Here is a 26,215-nt window from a genome sequence, read left to right on the forward strand (position 1 = left end):
CCCAAACATTTCCGAGTATTCTGTAGGGAATTTTTAAAACCTCCAACTCACTATATTGACAAAAACATGTTCCCAGTTACCACTCTCTCTTTCCCATTATACCTACAGCATTTGCTGTCCACTTGAGGAAAAATTTTCTAAAGTCTGCTTTGGGTACAAAAACACCAATGCAGACACTTCCAAACAAAAATTCTAAACCTTCTGGACTTTGTTGCGTACGTGGGAGCCTTAAAGATGTCCTCCTGTGGTTCCTTTGTAAATTGCATTTCTACTCTCTCTCTCCAGAGTCTTTTCGAACATCATCTGATGTTTTCTACAATTCATGCGATATTTTAAATGCCCTACTAATAATCCTTTTTTTTTACCAGCAGCTCCTGTACTAGACTACTAAAACCTCTACCAGAACTGGTCTTTCACTCAGCAGTCCTGTTGAGTGAGCACTTTGTGGTGCAACAAAGTTAAATACCAACTAAATTCAAGTCAGGGTAAGGATATAAGCAAGACTCAGTGATGCACCATTGTGCGATGTCTGCAAGCATACGTAACAGCTCATTTGTGGCTTTGTACAAGTTTACTTAGTTGTGCTGAATGCAGGGTGGTATGCATAATCAAACAAGCTTGCTAGTAAGCATACCTTGGCAACAGAGACTCTTGTGAAGTCACTCATGAATTATCTGGTGATAAATGGGTCCAAGCTTTCAACACATTCGGAGCACATTATTTCTTAGATGGATGCTGCATTTTACATCACCATACAATGTGGTTCTCAAACAATTTGAGATGGCACCTCATTGTAAGGCACTTTTTTGTGAGATAGACCCTGATTTATAGAACACTTGGCATGTCACTTTCTACTAATCAGCAAGGCTGTGTGTTTGGTAAAATAAGAAGGCCTAGGTCATCAAGTCATTTCTCACTCTCAATAAAGCAGGACTGATGGTTAGTACAGACATTTTGATTATGCAGAGTTGAATAGACCATAGCTTAATCATTCAAACAGTGAAGAATATGTACTATGCCACATAAATTAGGTTTACTTAAGCTTGTTTACAGGGGTAGGGCACAGATTAACAATGATTCATTTCAACAGTACCAAAGGCATAAAGGGATAAAAGCCCTGACTATAGCTCAGCTGATTCAAGTTCAAATACTGGCTCGGGTGACTGAAGGAGCACAGAAGGGAGGGAGGGAGGGATGGGCTTTACCATCCCTGGTGGGAGGATGGTTCCGTGGGCATCTTCTGTGATGATCCCTAGTGGAGTCTTGGGACATCGCTGGTAGGAGAAGTGGACCAAAAGGAGGCATATAAGGTGGGGACAATGCTGAGCTGTTGTGGAGGTGGGGTAAAACACTGCATATCCTCATTGCATGCCTGCCTTTCAGACAATCACAAGACTCATGGGGGAGGGGTAACAAGGTGGGTCATAAAGGAGACACACCCCCGGCAGATGTTGATAGACAGTCCTCCAAGAAGTCCTTAAGATCCATGCCAGCCCCAGCCTTAATGAAGCATGTTTGGGTGGTTAGCAGGCATCTGGCAGACCCAGTGATGGCACTGGTTAAGGAGCCATATGACAATGCAGAGGGGAGGAAAAAGCTTCCCCCAACATAAAAAGACCAATTTCAGGCCCAGTCTAGGTTATACACATACAAATGGAGAAACAATAATGCATTATATGCAATACACCAGTGACTGGGTATATAAGTAGCAGCTGTCTACACTTTAAATAAAGTCATAATGGGTAACTTAACATATAGGTTATAATAAAATACAACATAAAGAGGGTGAGTGAAAAGGAAGAGAAAAAAGGGGTAATGAAAGAGGGGCAAGAGTAAGTGGGTGAATTATGAAAATAGTATTAGCAGAGATAATACCAGGGAAAGGCTCTAATTCGTCACATGTGACAATAAATAATGGTAACACCACATGGAACTCAATTATTGTAAGCTGCATTGTCATATACAAGAGCACAGTCAGTTGAGTGTAATTCAGCATATGAACTGTGTATGCTTCCCCAAAGAGAGGAGGACAAAGAGGAGCTTGGAAGAACCACACTAGAGAAACAGTAGCCAGTCTTGTGGGATAGTAAAGCCTACCACCCATCTCTTACATTGGAGTGGACAAGTTCATAAAGATTCTTGGGAAGGAACAAATGGGCCTCAAAGGCTCTCACACCTAGACATGGAATCCTCAGCTCCCACTGCCGAGAAATGAATGGGCCAAACTGCTGCGAAAAGAGGAGCCACTGGGCTTAATCCTATTGGGAAGGAGAAATGTACACATAGCAAAAAGCAAATAACCTAGTGTACACTCTTGGGCCATCCAAGATAGAATCTACTTTAGAGAGGAACTGAGTATCCTGTTCTCAAGGTGGATGGAAAACTAATTTTATAGACAAAGCAGACAGCCCAAAGTTAGTCAGTCAACAAAGGAGCATGGTGTGGTTTATGGTATCAAAACTTCGGAATGGCTATAAAAAGGATACAAATAAAGACTCACTTGTTTATTCTGATGAATAGAAGTCCAACATGTAAGAAATACAGACCATCGGTTCACGGAAAAGAAAGAGGTTACCATTTGGAATTAAAGTGAGTGATCTGGGTACAACGCTAGTCATGCTTATTGCTACAAGCTGAAATTTATTAAGGCTGCAGGAAAATCCCCTTCTCTGGATGGAAACAACTGGAACAGCTTTCCAAATAGCTGAAACCATAAGCTTCATGAAAAGATTAATGAGAACAAAAACAGGAAATTCTATGGTATCAACAGCAAGTTATACATATTTTGAGGGATTTCACTAATGACCATTTTAAAGCAATAAGGTTCAACTGTTGTGAAAATACACTCCCAGGAAGTTGATTAATTAGTGTAATATGAAATGAGGCACACCGAGATGCCATGTCCATGGGTTGATTAAACTGCATATTAACATTTGCATTTTACTCCTTTTTTCTAATCCCTTCACAGGGTTAAATACGTATGTTTAAAAGCTGATTAACACAAGTGTCTTTGGACTACAGCAAACAATCAGAATCAGAATCCACTTTAACAAAGACCATAACAATAAAACCTATGAGCAGCTTTCAGACAAGGGTAGTGAAGATAGAGAATAAATGGGCCCTTCCATCTAGAATTTACTTCCCACCACTCTTCAACAGCTCTGCATTCCCGATGCCTTTAACTATCAGTTCAAGATCTAACCAGCAACAAATAAGTGAATGCAAATGCACCAGGTCTTTAACATAAATACTAAAGAATTTCAAGTTGTATTATGCTACTTCAGACTGTTTATTCTGCTGAAATTCAAAGAAATCAGTTTGTAAAGGACATCAAACAGATTACCAATAAAAAATAAAGGAATGTCCATGGCCAGTATTTACACCCATTTGGTTCTGATGATGTCCCCGAAGTGTTATACAGGGGAAGAAAGCACTGAACCTTCTTTTGTGGATTACATGAATAAAGATTTTACAAAATTCAACTACCAGGACTTGCCTGCTGTGTGGAGCTTATGGTGTAAATATTATTTATTCTGCTGTGCCAATGTGATCATTTCTAACGGTGATAATTTTGAAATGTTAATTTGCTTGTTTCTGACATTTTTACAGCATACCTTTATCACTCTCATACTGAATTAATGTAACCTTAATTTTTTCCCCTACTGTAACTGGGTCATAACTGAAAAGGGGTGCTAGTCATCTAGCTTAGCCACCTTTTAATAAATAAAGTTAATGAAGAAAGTTGGCTACTGCCTGCTGATGAGAGTTCATCAAGAGTACCGCCTGCATGGAAAATGTCACTAGCCCTGCAAAGACTGCTGGGCCAAAGAAATTTAGAGAACAGCAATATCTGCAATGAAGAGCTTATGAAGACAGCTTATTGGACTATATGCTTAAATAAAAGCTGGGACTGGGCCTTATGATAAAATGCCACAACAGAATCTGTAAACTCCAAACCTGTATGGTAAATCAGAGAAAAATATGTTAAGAGATCAAAAGTGTTAACTTGAATACAACATGTGGACAAAGTTTTAGAAGCTATGTGAGGAAACATTTTATCATGTGGTGGAGACCAAGAACAGATTTTCTCTGCAGGTCAAAGGTTCAAAGAGACAGAAACAACAATATGCAATGGCAGATGTCCAACAGTTATTTTAAGATGGTGCAATAATTATTACATTGTGGGTTATCTAGGATCTGATGGACAGAATGTTTGAATCATGCATTCTGTATCTATCATCTGAGTGAACGTTTCTAAGAAAAAAAAAAAACAGAAGATTAAGTCAGTTGTAAAAATTTCAAGATACAAAATTAACACAGAATGGAGGAGAATACAATGGATGGGGAAGAACTTGCCGAAGTAGTTAATAAAACAACAGCCACGAGGAGAATACAATGGATGGGGAAGAACTTGCAGAAGTAGTTAATAAAACAACAGCCACGAGTACAGACAGAAGATGCTTCATGGTATAACTCATTCTTCAAATGCTCCCACTATGTTGGTGCAAATTTTGCGCACATTTTCACTCACTGTTGAATTCTGTTGCCTGTCTCTATGGAAATGTATAGACGTTATCCGACTGTTGCTCTCATTAAACAGTACATGCAAGTATATATTTTTGTTGACCAGGTTTGTCTCAGTAGTTCAGGAGAGACCTAATGTGGTAATGTGATAATCAGAAGAAACTTCACAAAGGTTAACACAGAATTCTCTTACTCTCTTCTATAAGTGCTTCATGATCCTTTGAATCCATCTGAGCTACCACCAACTCTGTCAGATGGGACCTTGTTTTAATACCTTATCCAAAGACATATTTTGCCTGAAAAGACATGTTTTGTCTGATAGACACACACTTCCACAAGATGCACTAAGTTTAAATATGCAAGACTGCAGTAAAAGTACCCACAGTATCAACATATTTTTTTTTTTACAGCAGTAGTAAAAAAGCTTTTCAAATGAGACCAGGGATTCTTCCTGACTACATCTACAGCTAAGGAATAGAGCAAGTTTTAGAAAGCCAGTTTTCCCCTTACAAACCATCAGGTTCAATATTTTTCGTTACAAAGTCCCAATGACTGTTGCTTTTTGATTTCAAGATGGAGGGTGCAGCACACAAACTGCAGTTGGAGATTCTTTTGTCTGACAGTACCTGAACAGAACCTTATAATCAGTACTTTCAATGAATGCAGGTCTCCCTAAACCAAAGTAATGCTAGACCTACAAAGGCATTACAACCAGCAATCTGAAGGAATGCCAGTCCCCACAACTATTTTACTTTAGTTGCACTCTGAACGAATATTACTTCCTCAGATCAGTTTTAACCAGTACTTGATATAAATGAATGCCACTCCCACCAACCACACCCCGTTAACTTTAACAAAATATACTTAAAAATGTAACAACTTAATTTAAACTCATGGAGAGTAAACACTAGCCAGCAACAGAAAAAAAGACAGTTGAAGATCCATAATTATACACTGTATACCTAGGCCTATCTCATACAAGCCAAAAATAATATTAAGAGGGCAAACATTTTCCCCACAAAAGACCACCATAATGGCCCAATTCTAAACAAAAATGAAATTAAAAAAAGGACACAAGTGAGAAAGCAAAGAAGACAACTGTCCAAAGTGATATAAGAAAACAGTTTTAGAAAATGTGTTGCATCTTCTATTCCATATTCAGCATATGTACAATGAAAAAAAAGACGTTTGCTCTGGGCAATAGCAACAAAGAAGTTGTGTTCAAATAAGACTTCAGGCTACGCTATTGGATAGTCCAGAAGGTGTACTGTTCCAACAAATGTTGGCTACAGACATGGACTGTGGATTTTCACTTCTCAGTACATGACATCTGTACTTTTCAGCTGCTACAGATCCAAAAATTTGCTGGCCAACTACAAACATGTTATATGTACTCCTGTCACCATGTACATGCTAGATTCTGATCTGAAAGTTTAAAATAAATCCAAATATTTACTTAAGATCCACCTATAACTTAGCAGCATCACAGATGATCAAAACATACTATTTCACAGGTGCACAATACTCACCCCTGGCAAAAATGTGAAGAAATTGTACTTTTGATTGTTTATTACATTGCGGGGATGTCGCTGATCTCGTTTTTCAGGATGGCCTAACCAAACGGTCCGGGGTCTGAAATCCCTCATTCCACAACACCGTAAACAGCCACAGCATCTATAAGGAGGTGAAACAAAAGTAAGTTATTTCCAGAAAAGGTACCACAGGCTTATAAGGATGTGCAGTGTAAATGAAGACACAGAGCTAATACAGATATGTAACTAATGAGTCCATTACAATAATCTGTAATATGTCTACAGCAACACAACAGTCACAGTCCCAAAAGATACCAGCAAAAGCTCTCTTTCCTGAAACCCAGACTCTTCATACGAGACTGAATGCAACATAAGAAGGAGCCATTAGAAAGAAACATTTTAAACTGAAAATTGCAAAAATTAGAAAGGACTTTTGCCAATTACTCAAAGATGCATTAACTGTGTGTGTGTGTGTGTGTGTGTGTGTGTGTGTGTGTGTGTGTGTGTGTTGGGGGCTAGATGGTAAAGATTTACCAAGTTTTGCAGTTTCTGGTTCAACCACATTACAGTCTTTAGCACCACAGTCTTTGCATATGTAAGAACTACAGCTATAGTATCCAACTCAAAGAAATAAGGGGTCTAAATGACAACATGATAAAATCAGCAAGAGGAGGAGAGTAGTTTTGCTGGAATTTAATTAATCCTCAAGTCTTAAGTACCTTTACGTTGTGGACCTTGACTTCACAAAACTTCACAAAGATAACAGATATATAGACTTTATTTATACAGCACATACCATGGACAGAGATGGATTAAAAAATAAGAGAGACAGCTACAGTGGATATAAAAAGTTTACTCACCCCTGTTAAAATGCCAGGTTTTTGTGATATAAAAAACGAGACCACAATAAATCATTTCAAAACTTTTCCCACCTTTAATGTAACCTATAGCCTGTACAATTCAATTGAAAAACAAATCTGTTAGGGGAAAAATATTAAAATTAAAAAACATACAATAAGCTGGTTGCAGAAGTGTGCACAGCCTTAAACTAAGACTTTGTTGAAGCACCTTCTGATTCAACTACAACATTGTCTTCTTGGGTACACACCTGCCATCAATTGAAGAGACTCTGATCAACCCCAAATAAAGTTCAGCTGTCCTAGTAGGATTTTGCTGACATTACTCAGTTGCCTGCTACAGCAAAAGCTATGGTTCGGAGAGAGCTTACAAAGCATCAAAGGGATCTCATTGTTGAAAGTTATCAGTCAGGAGAAGGGTATGAAAAAATTCACAGCACTGGATATACCATGGAACACAGTGAAGATGGTCATCAAAAAGTGGAGAAAATATGGGACAACATGTAAATTTCAAAGAAAGTACAGTTGTGTACACTTACCATAAATGTGTATGTCCGAGTGTATTCACTGTTGCAGTCATCACACTTAGGTCATCTGCCTGCAGGTAAGCCCTCAGTCAGCCTGAATACCAGAGTCTTGGATTTCTGCGTCGGATGCTGTTGCTTCTTCCATGACGTCAGGGGTATAAAACAGGCAGATGACACCATTACATCAGTTTTTCTTGCCCCAAATGTCAGGAGCCCCCAAAACAGGAAGCTAGCATATGGTGGGGAACACCACCAGTAAAAAGTAAATACCAATGCCATTAGGAATAGCCATAGAGAGAAGAGGTAGAAAGATAGAGAAAGCCAGGGGGCTGGAAGGAGGGAAAACAGGACTGCAACAGTGAATACACTCAAACATCTACATTTATGGTAAGTGTACACAACTGTACTATCTTCTTCATGTTTCACTGTTGCAGTCATCACACCTGGGTCGATTCCCAAAGCTGAGGAAGGGTGGAAGCAGTCAAGAAGTGTTAGGGCTGGCTAGTAGGCCTTGCAAGAATGCTGTAGCAAATCCAGCACTGGATTTAGAAAAAAATTGGTAAGTAGTAATGCTTGGTGAAGGTGTGTACAGAACTCCAGGTTGCAGATTACAGAATGTCCCTGGTAGGGACTCCCCTGAGAAATGCTGTAGAGGTGGAAGTAGTCCCTGTGGAATGTGGTCTGATCCCCTGTGGGGTAGGTTTTCCATGGTGCTTGTAGCAGAAATGGATGCAGTGTGCTATCCATTTGGAAATAGTTTGCTTTGAAATGGCCTTGACTAGCAGCTGGTCAGATTTTCTGAAAGGTTTAGCCATGTCAAGGTAGAACCTGAGCTGTCTGTGCACGTCCAAGGAGTGCAGGACACTTTCTCCTTTATTCTGCAGGTTAGGGAAGAAGGTTGGCAAATGGATGGATTGGTTTAGAGCCACAATGGACACCACCTTAGGAATAAAGGACGGGTTAGTCCTGAGGGAAACCCTGTCAGCATGGAAAATAATGAAGGGTTCCACAGCCATTAGTGCCTGTAACTCAGACACTCTTCTTGCTGAAGTTATAGCTAAAAGCAGGGCTGTTTTCCAAGAGAGGAATTTTAACTCTGCTGAAGCTGCAGGTTCAAAAGGGGGAAGCGCGAGCTTTTCCAGTACAAAGTTAAGGTCCCAGGCAGGGGTGGGTGCTCTCCTAGGGGGCCTTAAGTTGTTAGCCACTCTCAGAAACTGTTTGATGGGAGAGTGAGAAAATAGAGGGGGCTCAGTATTACAATAAGCTGAGATGGCAGAGGCATTAATCTTAATGGAGAAGGATAGGCCTCTGTGGAGTAGCTCTGCTAGGTAATCCAGGATTGGAGGTGAGGAGGGCACTGCTGTGTCCTTCCCTTGAGACTGATTCCAAGAACAATATCTTTTCCATTCTTCAGCATAGGATTTCCTAGTACTGGGCCTTCTGGCTTCAAGAATGATGCCCAGCACCTGTTTGCTGAGGGTTGCTGGTGGTGTATTCAAGGGATAAGCCAGGCTGCAAGGTTTAGGGATTGCAACTGTGGAAGCAAAATCTGCCCCTCCTGCTGAGACAGCAGGTTAGGAGTCTGGTGAAGATGCCAGGCTGGCACTGTTGTCAGACTGCGCAAGAGTGGGTACCAGTGCTGGCATGGCCAGTCTGGGGCAATAAGAATTGGCTTTGGCCTGTCTTGTTTTATCTTGAGTAGTACTTTTGAGAGGAGGAGCAGAGGGGGAAAGCATAAATTGAGAGGTTTTCCCATTGAAAGGATAGGACATCCATATTCCAGGCCCTGCTGTGAGGGTTCCTGGTGCAGAATTTGCTCAACTAGTGGTTCTCGGGGGAGGCAAACAGGTCCACCTCCAGTGTCCCCCACCTCTGGATCAAAAGACTGAAGGTGTTGGGCTCCAATTTCCACTCATGTGGGTCTAGGAGATTTCTGCTCAAGTCTGCCAGTGAATTTTGTTTGCCTGGCAGGAATTGAGCTTGTAGATGCACTTGGTTGCTCAAGGCCGTGTTCCACAGGGCCATGGCTAACCTGCAGAGTGGTATGAATGGGTTCCCCCCTGCTTGTTTATGTACCACAACTGTGGTGTTGACTGTTTTCATAAGCAGTTGTCCTGGAAAGATTAGGTATTTGAAGGCTGTCATAGCATTCTATACAGCTAGCATCTCTTGGGTTCATAACTAGGCTATCTGCCCTAGGGCATTTATAAGCCTAGCCAGAGTTGTGTGGCTTTCATCACCCCTTAGGTTGAAGAATACTATACCCATTAGTTTGCCGTGCCTCTGTCTAGCAGTGATACAGAGATGATCCCCGGGGTAAACCTACGATCTCCCATCCACTGGTCAAGATTCCTCTTCAACAGAGCCAGCGAGGTGCTCTGTCTCACATGGACCGGGATTCTGTTCCACAGCATAGGGAGTCTCTGGGTGATGAATCTGTCACTCCAGCACGTCCTATTTATATCCGTGTTGAGGTTTAAGTCTCTTGCTCTTGTGGCTCTGGTGGATTTGGATTTTTTGAGGTGGAGCATCATGTCCATTAATTCCGGGTTGGACATGGCCTTGTATGTCAGGCACAGGTCACCTCTGAGCAGACGGTATGCGACTGAATAGAGCTGGAGTTTCTTCAGTCGGGCAGCATATGGCATATTTTTGAGCCCCTTTATCCTTTTGGTGAGGAACTTTTGGGGTCTTTCCAATTGCTGCAGGTGTCGGGTAAGATACATTCCGAATGGGGCATTGTACTCTATCATTGGTCTGATAAGTGAAGAGTACAGGGGAACAATGACCTCCCTTGATCTGGATGTGAATCCCTTCATAATCAGGTGGGCAATGTAGAAGGTCCTCCTAACCACTTTGGCAATGTGAGTGTCAAAAGAAAGGTTACTGTCAACTTGGGTCCCCAGGTCCCTGATAACCTCTTCTGTGCTTAATGGATTGCCACCTATGTGGTAAATTGGGGTTACCTTGTTTTTACCAAAGGGTATGACTATACATTTTTGGCGTTTAGCTTAAGGCCATGGCTCTGGCACCAGTTATCCGTTTCTATGAGACCTCTCTGAAGGATATCTGTGTCTGATGGATTTTCAACTATGGCGCCCAGTTTGCAGTCATCTGCAAACTTTGTCAGCCACAATCCTCCTATGTTTGCCTGCACTTCTGAAAAGTAGATGCCGAACAAGAGGGGCCCAGGACTGAGCCCTGTGGGACACCGCTTGTGACCGGCTTGGAGTCTGACATGGCACCAGCAACTCTAACCCTGTGGGTTCTGTCCTTGAGCCAGTTTGCAACCCATCTTGTGACATATGGGTTTACATTTAAGCTGGTGAGCTTTTCTATGATACCCGAGTGGGGTATTGTGTCGAAAGCTTTTGCAAGGTCAAGGTAGGCTGTGTGAACTGCCTTAGCCTCATCAATGGCCTTGGTGACTGTTTCAAAAATGTCGACCAAGTTCAAGAGGCATGATCTGCCCTTGACAAAGCCGAATTTGGTAGGATCCAATGTCTGTAGGTCCCCTATGTCTTTATTTATGAGTTCCATTATGATCCTCTCCATAGCTTTGCAGACCAGGCTTGTTAAGCTTATGGGCAGTAATTACCAGGGTCCGTAGAAGCACTGCCTTTGTGGAGTGGGACCACAGTTGCCGTACGCCACTCTTTGGGTACGTATCCTGTGGTAAGGCTAAGATTAAACAGCAGCCTTATGTGTGGGTTTAGTTCCTCATTGAGTTCGTGTAGCACACAGCCGGGGACACCATCCGGTCCCATTGATGCTGTGTTTTAGCTTTAGAGAGAGCAGCTCTCACCTGGGCATTTGAGATGATTGGGAGATTACACTCTGCTGGGATAGATATTTCTCCTTTTGGGGAGGGAGGGAGAAATTTTCACTGAACCTGTCAGCCAGTATGTTTGCAATGTCTGTGGGTTCAGTGATTTTTGTATCATTTTGGACTAATTCTGAGCATATCTGGGAGTTTCCACCCAGATTTCTAACATAGCTAAAGAAGGCCTTATGATTGTCTTTTGAGTCCTTGGCGATTTTTCTCTCAAAGTTGGCCTTGGATGATTTTATGAGTGATCGTAGTTTTTTACTAGTATTGATCAGAGATGTCTTCCCTTTTAGGGATTTTGCTCTATCTTTTAGTAGCTTTCTCCTCTTGTTGTAAAGTTTGTTTATGGCTGGGGTCCACCAGATCGGGCGCTTGCCTTTGGTGGAAAGGGTCTTGATTTTATTTGGGATTGTTTGATCCATGCAATCCTGGAGGTGCTCGTAGAAAGCATTTGTAAGGGATTCAGCAGTGTGGGTTGTGGTTTCCAATGGCTCAGGGGCCTTGAAGGATACCACACCAGTCTTAAGAAGTGTGAAGTTGGCTTTTGAGAAGTTCTTCACTGTGTTTTTTTTTGTTGGGGGTGGGGGCGGGATGTGGATCTCCAGTGAGATTAGTTTATGGTCTGATCTCACCAATGAGGGATATACTTCCGGTGTGGAGCATTTTGTCCCCATGTTTGTGATGATCAGGTCTAGTATATTTTCACCTCTTGTGGGAATGGTGACAAGTTGTTCCATAGCATTTGAGTTTATGAACTCCAGGAACCTTTGGGCTAGGGTATTGGGGCTTGAGTAATGTTCCCAGTCTATATTTGGGTAGTTTAAGTCACCCAATATGATGGTGTTTGGAGAGACATTTTTACTCTCCAGTGTCTTCAGGAAGGCTGTGTGGGGTTCCTGAGTTTGAGAGGGTGGCCTGTAACATGCTACAAACTGTAGAGCAGTTTTGCCTATGGTTAATTGCACCTGAATGGTCTCTGATGCTTCGTTGTTGATGTTGATGAGTTGCCACCAGCCTGGAGGTGTGGGTATCCTTGATGAATATGGATACACCCCCTCCTTTTGTGGTACGGTCCAGGTTTTGGGGCCGGAACGCATGATATGAGGTAAAACCTGATAGTGCCGGGGTGCTCTCAGGAGCCTTGAACCAGGTTTCAGTCACAGCACAGACATCTATGTTCTCCATACTGAGGAGGGCTTCGAGGGCGTGCATCTTGAGATTTAGACTTCTGGCATTGAGCAGCATTACCCTTAGTTTTTTTCCATTATTGTTTTCTAGGGTGGTGGGTTTAGAAGTTGAGCCTCGTCTAAAAAAGGCACTATGGGGATGGCAAGAGCCTTTGCCAGTATCCAGAAACCCAGGGGTGACAGGTGCAAGCCGTCCCTTGCGAAGCAGCGTGGCTTGTCAAGCATGTCATTCCAGGCAGACAGACATTGGATCCCCTTAGAATGACACCAGAAATTAAGCCAATTATTAAAACTGATCATTTTGTCTCTGTATTGTGGCATAATTCTTGGTGAAGGTAGGATACTGCTCAGGGTCAGGGTCATACCAGCCTGGGCTACATAATCTGAGAGCTCCTTTATGTCTCTTTTCATGTAGTCCAGGGAGAGTGCGTCTCAGGTCATTCACACCGGCATGGACAATGACTGAGTCATACTTGTACTTGCTGTGGAGTGACCTGAGTGCTTGTGTTATGTGGCGGATTCTAGCGCCCGACAGGCAGCTTACTGTGACCCTCTCCTTGTTCAGTCTGGTGAGTGGGACGTCAGTGTGTCTGACTATGGAGTCACCTATGACAAGTGTGTCTGGCATTGTGTTTGGCCTTAAGGGCTGTGACTGATTTGCACACTGACTTTGTGATCTATGTGTTGCTTGTGTTATGTCATGAGGTGGCAGTTGTTTGGGTGTCTGCTTTGGAGGCCTCTGCTGTTTTGGTAGATTTTTGATCAGTGCCTCCAGTATGTCTTTGTGTGTTTATGTGTTTGATTTGTAGTTGTGATAGTTCTATGTGAGACTGGGTTTATGGTGTGTGTGGTTACCTTCTCCTCCTGTCTGGTTTTGCCAGTCCTGAGTTGAGAGAGCTCAGCCTCCAGTTTGGCTATATAGTTGCATCTCTCGCATGCATTTGTGTTTTGTGGGAGGAGGAGAGGGTTGTCTGTGTACATGAGGCAATTGTAACATTGCCTCAATATTCTAGATTCACCAGCTGAGCAGGAGAGAACGCTAGCAACTGACCCTTTGACATGCTAGAAGAAATGAAAAAGTTTGCTGTGTAACTGAGTCTGAAAGGACCTATAGGGAAGCGGGTACTCAAGGGGGTTTTAAGCTAGTGAAGTACTTTGTATAATATAGAAGTGCTTTACCTGACTAAAAAATGCTTTAGGAACAAGTGCTGAGCTTTACAGATAGAGAATAGACTGTTTAGATTACAAGTAGAGCAGTTCTAAGGGAAAAAATGAAGAGCAGACTTTACAGAGCCAGAAATAGTTTAACCGGCGCTGCCCAATGGTGCTCTAGTGGCAACTCCGCGCTAAATGCAGAAAAGGCAATAAATCAGTAATACAGGCTAGCACACTTTAGTGGGCAGCCAAACAATTAAATTAAACAGCAAACAAACACTTTTCGACTTGAATTAGACTAATTTCGACTAAAATGTACTTTTAAGTGCAGATAATAAAAAATGCAGTAAATAACTATGAAAACAGTTAAAGCTTGCTCTAGGTAAGCAGTAGAAGGTAAAACAAATATAAAAAAACAGCAGGATACTTAATCAGGAAAGCAGTCGCTTTTTTTCAGTTCTCTGTAGCCAGGAAGACTCAACAGGACCACGTGGAGCTGTGTCTGAGCAATATGGCTTCAAAAAAATGCCAGAGGCAGATTTTAACCAGGGAACTTCAAAAGAGCTAGAAATTGTCCAAAATGACCAATTACTACAGCTTCTTGTGCTTGTAATTTTTGATTGATGTGCAGGATAATCTGGGATGGTCTCCAGTGGCCCTGAATGCACTTGCCTGCCATGTGAGCCCCCCATGCATAGTCTGATGCATCTGTTGTCAGGGTTTGGGCAGCAAGGGGTTGAGTGAAAAGCAGTCCCTTGTTGTGTTTGCATGCTTCTGTCCACCAAAGGAACTCTGCCCTTAGACAAGATACGATTAGAATGACCTGTTTCCAGGTCATGAGAATGCCAGCACCAAAGACTTTTTAAGTACCATTGAAGTTTCCTCATATGCAGTCTTGCATATGGAATTAGCAGAATACATGAGACCATGAACCATAGGGCTTGCAGCATTTTCCTTACAAATAGCTGGGTTCTGGTGGCCATTTGTTTGAAGTAGTTTGTCAGATAGACCTGTTTTTCTGATGCCATCTGGGAAGTTGTGTCCAAGCTTGCTCCCAGGAATACAATCTTTTGACTTGGCACTAGTTCTGATTTCTTTTCGTTGATGGTGTACCCCAATGAAGTGAGAAGGCTTTTTACAAATGCCAGGTGCTGAAGTAGCATTTCCTGACTGTCCGCCTGAATTAGGCAGTCGTCCAAGTATGGGAAAATTTGGATATTTATCTGCCTGCAGTATGCAATGGCTGGAGCCAGGCACTTTGTGAATACTCTGGGTGCAGTAGATAAGCCAAAGGGAAGTGCAGAGAACTGATACAGCCTGCCCTGAAGCGTAGATATTTTCTGCATGACTCCCTTATGGGGATGTGCAGATAAGCTTCTTTTAAGTCTAGAGTGACTAACCAGGCATCCTTGGCTAGCATAGGAAGAAGCTGTTGCAGGGTAAGCATCTTGAATTTTCGGATCACCAGAAAGGTGTTGAGAGTTGATAGATCCAGGACTGAGCGCCAAGAGCCGTCCTTTCTGGGCACCAGGAAAAGTCTGGAGTAGAAACCCTGCCCCCTTTGTTCTACTGGAACAGGTTGAATAGCTCTGATATTGAGCAGGGAAAGTACTTGCTTTTGAGCCTCTGCCCACTGGTTTGCAGGAAGGTGTGGAAACCCGCTTGTGTTGGCAGTGTATGGAAGTAGAATCTGTACCCTGGGATACAATGTTTAGGACCCATCTGTCTTGAGTAATGGACATCCAGTTTTTTGCATCAAGGGCAAGTTTTCCTCCTAGGGGCACAAGTAATTGTGCAGGGCTGGGAAGGATAACTGAAAAGTCACTGTGAAATTTTTCCATAAGGGGGTGGCTTACCACTCCCTATGTTTGAGGTGGGGGCACTCCATTTTTAGATCTCTGCATACCCTGAGACTGTAGTCTGGGTGGCCTGTTTCCCCTGGGTTTGGTCTGAGAAGGCCTGGAAGGGGCTAGAAAGGACCAGTTTTTAGAAGGCCAATGCCTCCTGAATCTAGGTGGTTGCACTTGTAAGAATTATTTAACAGTTTGCATAGATTTTGTTTTTTCTTCCATCTTTTTAAGAACCTCTTCTGCCTTGGTGCCAAATAAACAGTCCTTATTTACAGGAGTGTCTAGTAATTTGGATTTGACATGATCTGGCAAGGTTTGTTCCTTCAGCCAAGCATGCCTTCTCAGTACAGACCCAGTGACTGCAGCCCTGCAAGATGTTTCTAGGGCATCAAAGCCACACTGCAAAGTATGTTTACTAACTTGGTTTGCAGAATGCATTAGCTCTTGTCTTTATTTTCTGCACAATCTGGAAGTAACACCATTTTTTGTTTAATTAGTTCCATAATATGCTGTTTCCTAGGGGCCGGGGGTAAAGTACCTGGAGTAAGACTGAATTCCATAAAAAATCATCTACAACATCCAGGACAGGAGGTATAGCTAGAGGCCTGTGCTGAGGCAACTCTAAAAATTTTCAGAGTCTCTTTTTGGACTGTGGGTAGTCTCGGCATTCCCAGCGGAAATGCTCTCAAAGTATGCAAGGTTTCACCAAAAGAAAAATCCTCTGGAGGGGAGGCAGAAGGGATGGATTCCTCTGCATCTGAATCCTCAAAGGTTGATAAGGGCATGTCCTGATAATCAGAAGGGTCAGAGTCATTGGACTCCTGGTCTGTAGAATCTGAATGAAACTCAATTCTTTGTCTCTTAGCAGGGGAAGGCTGGCTTCCCCTAATTAGTGTAATAAGGTTCTCAGCCATTCTAAGAATTTGTTTCTGTGGCATGGGAGCTTGAGCATGCATTTTGGTAGTCTGTTTTCTAGACGTAGTGCATACTCTGGGCCTCTGAAACTCAGTAGTTTCAGTTAAAAATGAAGTAGTCTGTGTAATTCGAACATCGGTAGGTCAGAATACACCCTCAGAAGCCGGTGCCTGCACAGTGGCTCTGGACCCATCCAAGGTAGAGACATCCGCAGGTTCCATAGTCGAAGAAGCGTCTCGAGGCATACCGGACTCCGAATGGGTCGCAGCAGAGGCCTGTGAATCTGTAGAAGCGGGCATCAGGGGCTGCAAAGGCACCTCACCGAGTACCGGCTGACTGGTGACTAGCTTAACAGAAGCGTCGTTGGCAGTTTTGGACCTATGTGGTCTGTCTTTATCTTTACGTTTTTCAGAATATCGGTAGTCGGATGGCTTATTGAAGCCATTTTGGAATACGGAGAACGAGAGCAAAATAATTTAGCGACAAAGATAGCCTGATGACAAATGGTTCGGGCATTAAACAAGGCACAAAACCAACAGCGAGGGACATCGTGGTCTGGGCCTAAACAGGTGACACAGTAAGAATGAAAATCTCTGTGGGGTATCTGCTTTCCACAGGCAAGACAATTGTTAACTTTTTCTGACATCGGTTAGAGCAAGAAAAAAGGATCCCCAATGGGGTACTTAGCTTTAGAAGACTTCAGGATTACAAACTGGAAAATGAAAATTTCGGGTAGCAGACTGGCACTTGCGATCTGCTTTGGGCTCCTCCTCAGCAAGACAGACTGACGACATGGAAGCAACAGCATCCAACGCAGAAATCCTAATACTCTGGTATTCGAGCAGACTACTGAGGGCTACCTGCAGGCAGATAACCCAAGTGTGATGACTGCAACAGTGAAACACGAAGAACATCTGGATGTCCCTCCAAAATTGATGAAAAGACTAAATGAAAACTGGTCAGGGAGGCTGCCAAGAGACATACAGCAACACTGAAGGAGCTGCAGGAATTTCTGGCAAATAATGGTTGTGTACTACATGTGACAACAATCTCCCGTATTCTCCATATGTCTGGGCTATGGGGTAGAGTCGCAATATGGAAGCCTTTTCTTACACAGAAAAACATCCAGGTCCAGCTAAAATATGCAAAACAATACATTAAGTCTCCCAAAAGCATGTGAGAAAATGTCTTATGGTCTGATGAGACCAAGGTTGAACTTATTGGCCACAATTCCAAAAGGTACGTTTGAAGCAAAAACAACACTTCACATCACCAAAAGAATAACATCCCCACGTTGAAGCATAGTGGTGGCAGTATCATGCTTTGAGGTTGCTTTTCTTCAGCTGGAACTTAGTCTAGGTGGAGGGTATTATGAACAGTTCCAAATACCAGTCATTTTTTGCCCAAAACCTTCAGGCATAGGCATCTGCTCGAAAGCTGAAGATGAACTTCACCTTTCAACAACATGACAATGACCCCGAGCATACATCCAAATCAACAAAAGAATGGCTTCTCCAGAAGAAAATTAAAGTTTTGGAATGGCCCAGTCAGAACCCAGACCTAAATCCAATAGAAAATCTGTGGAATGACCTGAAGAGGGCTGTGCACAAGAGATGCCATCGCAATCTGACAGATTTGGAGAGCTTCTGCAAGGAAGAGTGGGCAAATACTGCCAAGTCAAGATGTGTCATGCAGATAGACTCCTACCCAAGAAGGAGTGAATGCTGTAATTAAATCAAAAGGTGCTTCAACAAACTATTAGTTTAAAAATGTGCAGACTTATGCAACCAGCTTATTGTACGTTTTTTGTTTTTTATATTTTTCCCTTAACAGATTTGTTTTTGAATTGAGTTGTACAAGTTATAGGTCACATTAAAAATGGTAAAAGTTTAAATGATTTATTGTGGTCCCTTTTTTATACCACAAAAGCCTGGCATTTTAACAGGGGTGTGTAAACTTTTTATATTCAAAACAGAAAAGTGCCCAATCCTGGTATGCACACTGGTGCCAGGATTGGGAAAAATGACAGTGTAGAAACCCCATGACACAGAAACATTCCTACAGTAGGGTTAGGCCAGGCTCAGGGAGAGGATGGCCTCCCCCCTGCTGTAGAAGGTAGTAGTCCACAAAAACTGACAGGCCAAAAAACAGTCATAAACATGACAGAGTGGATTATTGAGGATAAGGAAAAAACTGTGTGTTGTTACAAATATGCAAGAAGTTTTGAATTTCCAGACAGAAGATATTTAAAAAGATTGAGAGAAATTATGAAAAGAAAAATACTTCCACAATTAAAACTATCAAATCCATCAAATGCAAATTTGTATTCGTTAATAGAACAGATCCATGAAAAACATTGTACAAACCAAGAAACTTTGGGCCATTTAGAAAAACAATCAATAAAGGAAAAGCAAAAATATAAAGAACAAAACCTAGAGATTTTTGAAAGGTATAAAAAAGAAACATGGACATCGTAAAGAAAGAGAGGTGCAATATTCATGCAAATGAGAAAGCCAAACTAATCGATACAAAAAAGCAGATCCAAAGATATTTGAAGAGATTGCAGGCAAAGGCACCCAGATACGGAAACTTTTACAATACAAAAAATAAGTTCATAAAGGGAGAATGTGGAACAGAGGTTTAGTAAAGTAGAAGTTAAACAAATAGAAGCTAAAGTTAAGGAATACCTGCGAAGGGAAGGGTTTAGTGTAGAACGTCTAACACAGGTTATGTCACAGCATGATGGAACAATGAGTCCCCATGAGAAACAGATGGAACAGGAGACATCTGAAGAAGAAATACGGACATGGGAAAGAAAAAGACATGTAATATGGTGCAATATTTATAAGAAGGAGAAAGCAAAACTAATCAAAACAAAAAAGCTGCACCAAAAATATTTGAAGATATATACAGGCAAAGGCATCCAGATATGGAAAATTTCACAATACAAAAAAATAAGAAAACAAAGGAGGAAGTAGAAAACAGGATTAGTAACGAAGTAAAAAAAAAAAAAAAAAAAAAAAAAATAGAAACTGAAGTTACGGATTATCTGCGAAATGAAAGATTTAGTGAAAATCCAACTCTGGTAACATTCACAGCATGCTGAAACGAGTCTCCAAATTCGGGAGGAAGAGGTGGAAAGGGAAGCATCTGATCACTTGTCACATGAAGATATTCTAGAGCCTTCAATGGGAAACCAGTTCAAACGTTCAGTTGGAACTGCACAGCAAGGGAAGGAGCAGGAAACGGTGGTAAATCTGATGCAGTCAATGCTGTGGAGTGATGGGACAATGAGTTCCCATAAGAGAATATGTCACAAGAAAGCAGTCGGGAGCTTTCTGTAGAATGCCCACAGGAAACGGAGAACAAAAACATGCCCTCACTTTAAAAGAAAATTACCTAAGGGAAGAGTTGCTTGATTTAATACAGATGGACAGACATATTAAGTTCAATGAAAGAAATAAAGTCAATAAGACCCAAAATTTTAGAAGTCTGATAAAACAGAACACAGTATTCAAGACTATTAACAGAAATTCATATGATATAATAGAAGTAAATAGGCTATGTTCCCTCGATATGGAAAATATCCCACATCATTCCCTTCCACAAAGGCACCCCCTCCTCCGACCTCTCCAATTACCGCCCCATTGCTATCCTCTCCCCTCTCTCCAAGACACTTGAAAAATGTATCAACACCCAGGTCACCAACGACCTCCTAGCTTATAATCTCCTCTCCAAAACTCAACATGGTGTCAGGTCATATCACAGCACTACCTCTGCTCTGCTCTCCTTCACCAACACTATACTTCTTCACAAAAACAATGGCCTCTTCTCTACTGCCGTATTTCTAGATCTTTCAAAGGCCTTTGACATGGTATCTCATGAGCTACTACTCTCTACTCTCCCCAACTTCTCCTTCTCACAATCAGCCAGCAACTGGCTCCACAGCTATCTACACGGATGCCAGCAATCAGTAATCTGGGATGATAACCTATCACCTTGCCTCCCAGTTACTCTTGGAGTTCCCCAAGGGTCTATCCTTGGCCCTCTGCTATTCTCACTTTTCACAAACAAAATACATACTGCCACCACACAAGCATCTCTTAAACAGTACACAGATGACTCTACTCTCATCTGCTCTGCCCCCACTCTACCAGAACTACAACAAATCACACAGGAATCATTCTCTTCTGTAGAAGGCTGGCTATCCAATGCTCAGCTCCTACTCAACCCAAGTAAGACAAAACTTCTCTTGTTCCAACCTTCCAAAGCCATCCAAAACACCCCCCACTTCAACATTCTCGCCAAAGACAATACCATCTTCTCTCCACCAGAACACACAAAATTACTCGGTGTGGGAATAGACAACAAATATAGATTTGACACCCACATATCTCTCACAATAAAAAAGTTCACAAGAAACTTGGTGCATTATATCGAAGCCGCCAATTCCTAACCAAGGTGGCTAGAATCTCCATAGCTAATTCCCAGCTAATCTCCACCCTACTCTATGCATCTCCCATACTTACCAACCTTACAGAGACAGACCTACACAAGCTGGATGCTTGTTCCAACAAAATTGCTAAATTTACCACTGGAACCTCCTACCGCAGCCATCATTGTATGTCCCTTAAAGAACTAAACTGGCTAGCCAAACTCCCACAACTCCTTCACTTTATTCAACTCACCCTCGCTCAAACTTATTAACCACCCCCTTAACATCCCTTCTTTTCAAACCCTTCTCCATCCAACCCTATCACTCCACTAGGCCCCTAAGATTAAGCAACAAAAATCAACTCACTGCTATCAAACCCAAACACTCGGCAGGAGAAGCCATATTTTCATGTACCATATCTAAACTTTGGAACAATCTTCCACCCTCTGTAACTACTCTACCTTCTAGCAGCCTTTTTTCAAGACTGTGCTCAAATTCCACTTAAATTTGCACTGGTTTTGTCCCTGTTCTAATCCAGACCAACACCCTCACCTAGACTCTTAACCCAACTATACTACCGCCACTACTAACCACAGTCAGAATTAGCTAGTTGCCTTTACATACTTTAAAATCTTGTTTGACAACTTTGTTACTAGTATTATAAACGACAAGAAACTATCTTAACTTGCAACATTTACTGTATATACTGTTGATAATCAATATCTTGTCATTGTATTAAAGCCAACAACCTGTAATTTTGTTTACTATTGCTGCAACTTTGTATCTCTATTTATCATGTACATGATGTGGAGCTTTTCTCCCCGGCATCCGCTGAAAAAGGACCTGCATCCAGTTGGAATTTCCCAGTAAACAAATGTAAATAAATAAATAAATAAATATATTACTCTGCAGCTAAATTAATAACAAATAAAGTCCTACCACAAAAACAGAGCAATAAGGAAAAGGAAAGGAAGGGAAGACATCAAATGCCATCATGGAAGCATCAACTAGAGAAAACTATAAAGCAATTAAGACAAGTGTCACTGTTAGAAAAGTGTAAAAGAGGGAATTGTTCCAAAAAAATACTTCAATAGGCATGATAAAAGCAACGCACAGTATCATAACAGACCAGGATCCATCTTACACTATTGCAAATAATAAATTAAAGATATCAGCACAGGAAGAAAAACTTAGAAGATATGCAGATAAATGTAAAGGAAATGTACAAAGTAAGCAATTCACAGATGACACAAAAAAGTTTTATAGAGAATTGAGAAACAAAGCAAAAAGAATAAAAGCATAACTAAAAAAAGTAGAGACAGAAATATCTACGAAGACCCAATGAAACAGAGATGCTGAATGGATAGAAGCAGTAAAAGAAACCGTACAAAGTAAAAATGTACATGATATGAAATGGGATTAAGTAACGGCCAGAGAAATTGAAACAAAATTAAGAAAGGCTCCTAACTGGAAAGCCCCAGGCCCAGATGCAGTACCTAACTTCAGGCTAAAAGTATTAACATCTTTACACAAAAATTTTGCCATGAGTAAGAACTACTTATATGCACATCCCAAACAAACAACCCAGTTAAGAGTGAACCTGCACGCTATACTAAAAACTACAGACCAATAACATGCTTTCTGACAAGACAATATATAAACTATACACTGGAATTGATGCCGACAGAGTTTACAGTCACTTAGGAGAAAACTCAATCATAGCAACAGAACAAAAGGGTAACAAAAGAAAGTCATATGAAACAAAGGATCATTTGTTAAATAAAGTTATAATAGGGAAGTGTTAAGTACGAAATGGATAGATTACAAAAAAGCATTTGACAGCATTCCAAATTCATGGATAAAGAGGTGCTTACAAATGTACAAGATACACCCTACATTGATCAACTACATTACAGTGACCATGAAACCACAGCAAACCATTTTGAGGTTAAGCCATGATAAAAGACATTATTAATCCCAGGGATTAAAAATTCAAAGGAGGACATTCCAGGGTGACTGTCACAGCTGCGCTTTTATCTTGCCTTTAACCCATTGAACTCTCTACTTAACAGATTAGGTTACGGTTACAATTTGGCTCCAAAAAAAAAAAAAAATGTAAAGACTTAATCATCTTTTTGTGGCGGACTTAAAACTTCACAGCTCATCAGATGAGGAACTGAAAAGCACAACTGCAAGTAGTTAAAACATTCTCAGATGATATAAGATCATTTGGTCTTGATAAATGTGAAAAAAGCAACATTTAAAGCACGAAAGCTGCAGTACCAAGAAAATATGTCTGGAACAGGAATGTGATGTAAGGAAACCTGAGCAGGAGGGAATTTATGAAGAATCCGCAACAAACATAAACAAAACTCAATAAGGAATATTTTATAAGACTAAAATTAACACTGAAAATAGCCCTGACATCAAGGAAAATCTACGCTATAAACCAGTTTGCTCTTCCTCTTCTAACAGATTTGGGGTGATTGACTGGCCCCCAAAAGGTACTGGATCAATTGAACAGAAAAACAAGAAAAATGTTTCACACTTATCAAATATCTAAAAATCAATGTCATACCAAGATTACATATTCTTCATTCTGAAGGAGGTACTGGCCTCCTCGAAACTGATCACATGTATAGATTGGCTTCCTCGAAACTGATCACATGTACAGATTTGCAATCTGACTGCATACATATCCACTGACCTCACAAGACCCAAATGTAGTGAAAGTTTTAAAACATGAGGAGAACAAGTCTATTTTCTTGCTTAGTTTAGCAAAAGCATATTAGTGTCAAGTGGGAATGGAAATCAAGCCACAAGTAGACAAAAATCAGGCAGGAATTGAATGTCCCAAATAAAAACACAAAAGAAAGAAAGAAATATAAGGAGGAGGATCAGATGAGAAAGCAACGTGTAAAAGGCAAAAATATACGTACAGAAAACTCCAAAAACAACCTCATGTTGATTAGGATCTGAAGCAGGAATGGTTAAGAGGTGAGTTTAAACCAAATGATGAAGGGTTAATATTGGCAGCCTAGGACTGTGGACTACGTAAAGGTTTGTTTACAAAGTCCACTGAGCATGTGGGAGAAACAGCCAAATGCAGGTTTTATAAAACAGAACTGTAGACAGTCGCACTATCCTGTTGCTGGGTTTGACACACTAATGACAGAGGGTCTGTATACTGAAAGGCATAATAATGCAGCAAGACAGTTGCACTGGGAATTGTACAAACATTACAATGATGAATTAGCTCAAACACTGGAAACATAAGCCACAAAGCATTATAGAGAATGATGAAGTTTATATTTCATGGGATCACCCATTACCAACAGTTCAAAAAAATAGATGAGAGAAAACTAGATATAGTAGTCCAGGCTAAGCAGGCAAAAAATGCACTGATCACTGAAATTGCTATACCCAGTGATTACAGTGACTTAAGCACAGTCAGAAACAAAGTCATAAAATACTAGGATTTGCAGGAAGAAACCAGAGCAATGTGGAAAAAGGATATCCAGACAGCTCCAATGGTAGTCAGGGCAACTGATCTCATAAAAAAGCAAAAAAAAAAAAATTACATTCACATTTAGATAAGCTACTGATACATGTAACTCCATATGAATTACAGTATCATCAATTCTGGGTACATTGCCAGTGCTGCGAAGAGCACATTTGGCTAACATCAAAGATTGAAGCCATACTAATTTCATGAACTTTAATCATACGTTGACTTTGGAATGGGTCAATTCCCACCATGGTACTAGAAATCCAGAAGACATGGAGAAATTATACCGAAATAAGTACTCACTGATAATTTATAGACTGGTCTTGTGTTAAGAAAATGATCCAGTAATTGATAAACAAAGGCAGGTGGCTTTTACAACCACCTCAAAATAAATCACAAAGTGATCTTTTGGTGAGAAACCTGTCCACGTCAAATCTGTACCATTCTGTATCGGCTAAGCAGTGTCAAAGAAATAGGCCCCCCCCCCCAGGGAAAATCCTAAACAGAGTTTTCTTCTGAATCAGAAGAATGAGGAGAAAACCCTGTATCTATCCCCTTCATTTTCCTTTCTAGATTCAGAATCTTGAATCTCTTCAGGAAAAGAGGTATCCCTCTTTTCTTTCTTTTTTTTTTTTAACCAGAAAACATCTTATAAAAAGGGTCAATAATCTGAATTAAACCCTGAACCAGACCGAATAAACTACTCCTGTCTGAAGAAATATGAGGAGTCATATATACATGCTTTCTGTTACTTTCTGACAGGAAAAATGAGGCCAACAGTGTTATTAATGGCGGCAGCTACCCTAAGGATGGGCACAACATTCTTGCAAAAGAGGAAAGTCTTCCCCTGTTCCCTCTCTCAGGACTGACAAAAGTGGCTCTCCCTTGCCCACTGAGAGAGCCCCAGCAGCCACAGAGGAAGTGGCTGACCCACTGTCCACAGTGGCTGTAGGTGTTACAACAGGAGGATGTAAAAGCTGAGTGGTCTGAAGAATAAGCTATGGTCACAGAAGAGTCTCCCACCTGTGGCTGGGACAAATTGCTAGTCCATTGTGGTAGCAACAGCATAAATTTTGCTTTTTATGGATGGAAGAAGGATCAACCATGGGACAGGTAGTTTTTGTTCCATGGTCAAGATGACAAAGGTGCCTCTTTCTTGGGGAAAACAAGCAGCAAAAGTTACTTTTTTCACAAAAACAAAAAACACAATAAAAAGCACTTTACAAGACTTTGCCAGTCTCAAAACGTAAAATGAACAATTTCTCAACATTAAAAATGTTTTTTTTTTCATTACTTTAAAACAGCTTTTAAACTGACAGGAAAAAAGTAAACTCCAGTTTTAAAGTACAACAGACCGTCAAAACACGGACTCCTAGCTTAAAAATAACTTCACTAAACAGGAAAGTACAATAAAACTTTTTTTTTAATGTGGAAGGTTTTTCTTCAAGGGGAATGTATCTGCCCAGCAAAGGAACATCACAAGCCAGCTGTCAATCTTTGAAATCCTGCAGAAGGGATGTTCTTCAATGTCAGGAAAGCTCTAAAGGGCTTGGTGCCCAAACCTATCTTTTTAGACAGCTCAGCTCGAGCTGACTGACAGTAGGGCACATGGATGGTGCCATGAATCTTTGGAAGTTGGCCAGCGGTTATATCCTATTCAGGATATAACCCATATAGCTAAGGCTACTGTAAAAGTGATCAATATGGTGACCATCTGCTGTTGCCTGGGCCACAAACGAATCACCACAATGACCTTTGGGAAGTCCTTTTGAATCTTCAGAATGACCATAGCAATTAGTACAAAGAGTGGAAAGGCATACTCAAAATAGCCAGTCTATGCTGGAAGCTGAGGGGCTACACCAGAGGAAGCAAAGGAAAGAGATGAGTGGACTGAAA

The 26,215-nt window shown here is 41.2% G+C and overlaps 1 protein-coding gene across 1 annotated transcript in view; it reads right to left on the minus strand.

Moving 5' to 3' along the window:
- The window catches only part of ATP9A (ATPase phospholipid transporting 9A (putative)), a 2,147,009-nt gene that overhangs the window by 1,754,645 nt on the left and 366,149 nt on the right, over window positions 1-26,215 (minus strand). The window contains exon 2 of the mRNA XM_044090027.1: window positions 6,054-6,198. Within this exon, the coding sequence (XP_043945962.1) occupies window positions 6,054-6,198 (145 nt within the window). The remainder of the gene's footprint in view (window positions 1-6,053; window positions 6,199-26,215) is intronic.

This window comes from Protopterus annectens, chromosome 12.part0, assembly GCF_019279795.1.
Source record: "Protopterus annectens isolate FY-2018-M chromosome 12.part0, PAN1.0, whole genome shotgun sequence".
NCBI classification, from domain to species: domain Eukaryota; kingdom Metazoa; phylum Chordata; order Ceratodontiformes; family Protopteridae; genus Protopterus; species Protopterus annectens.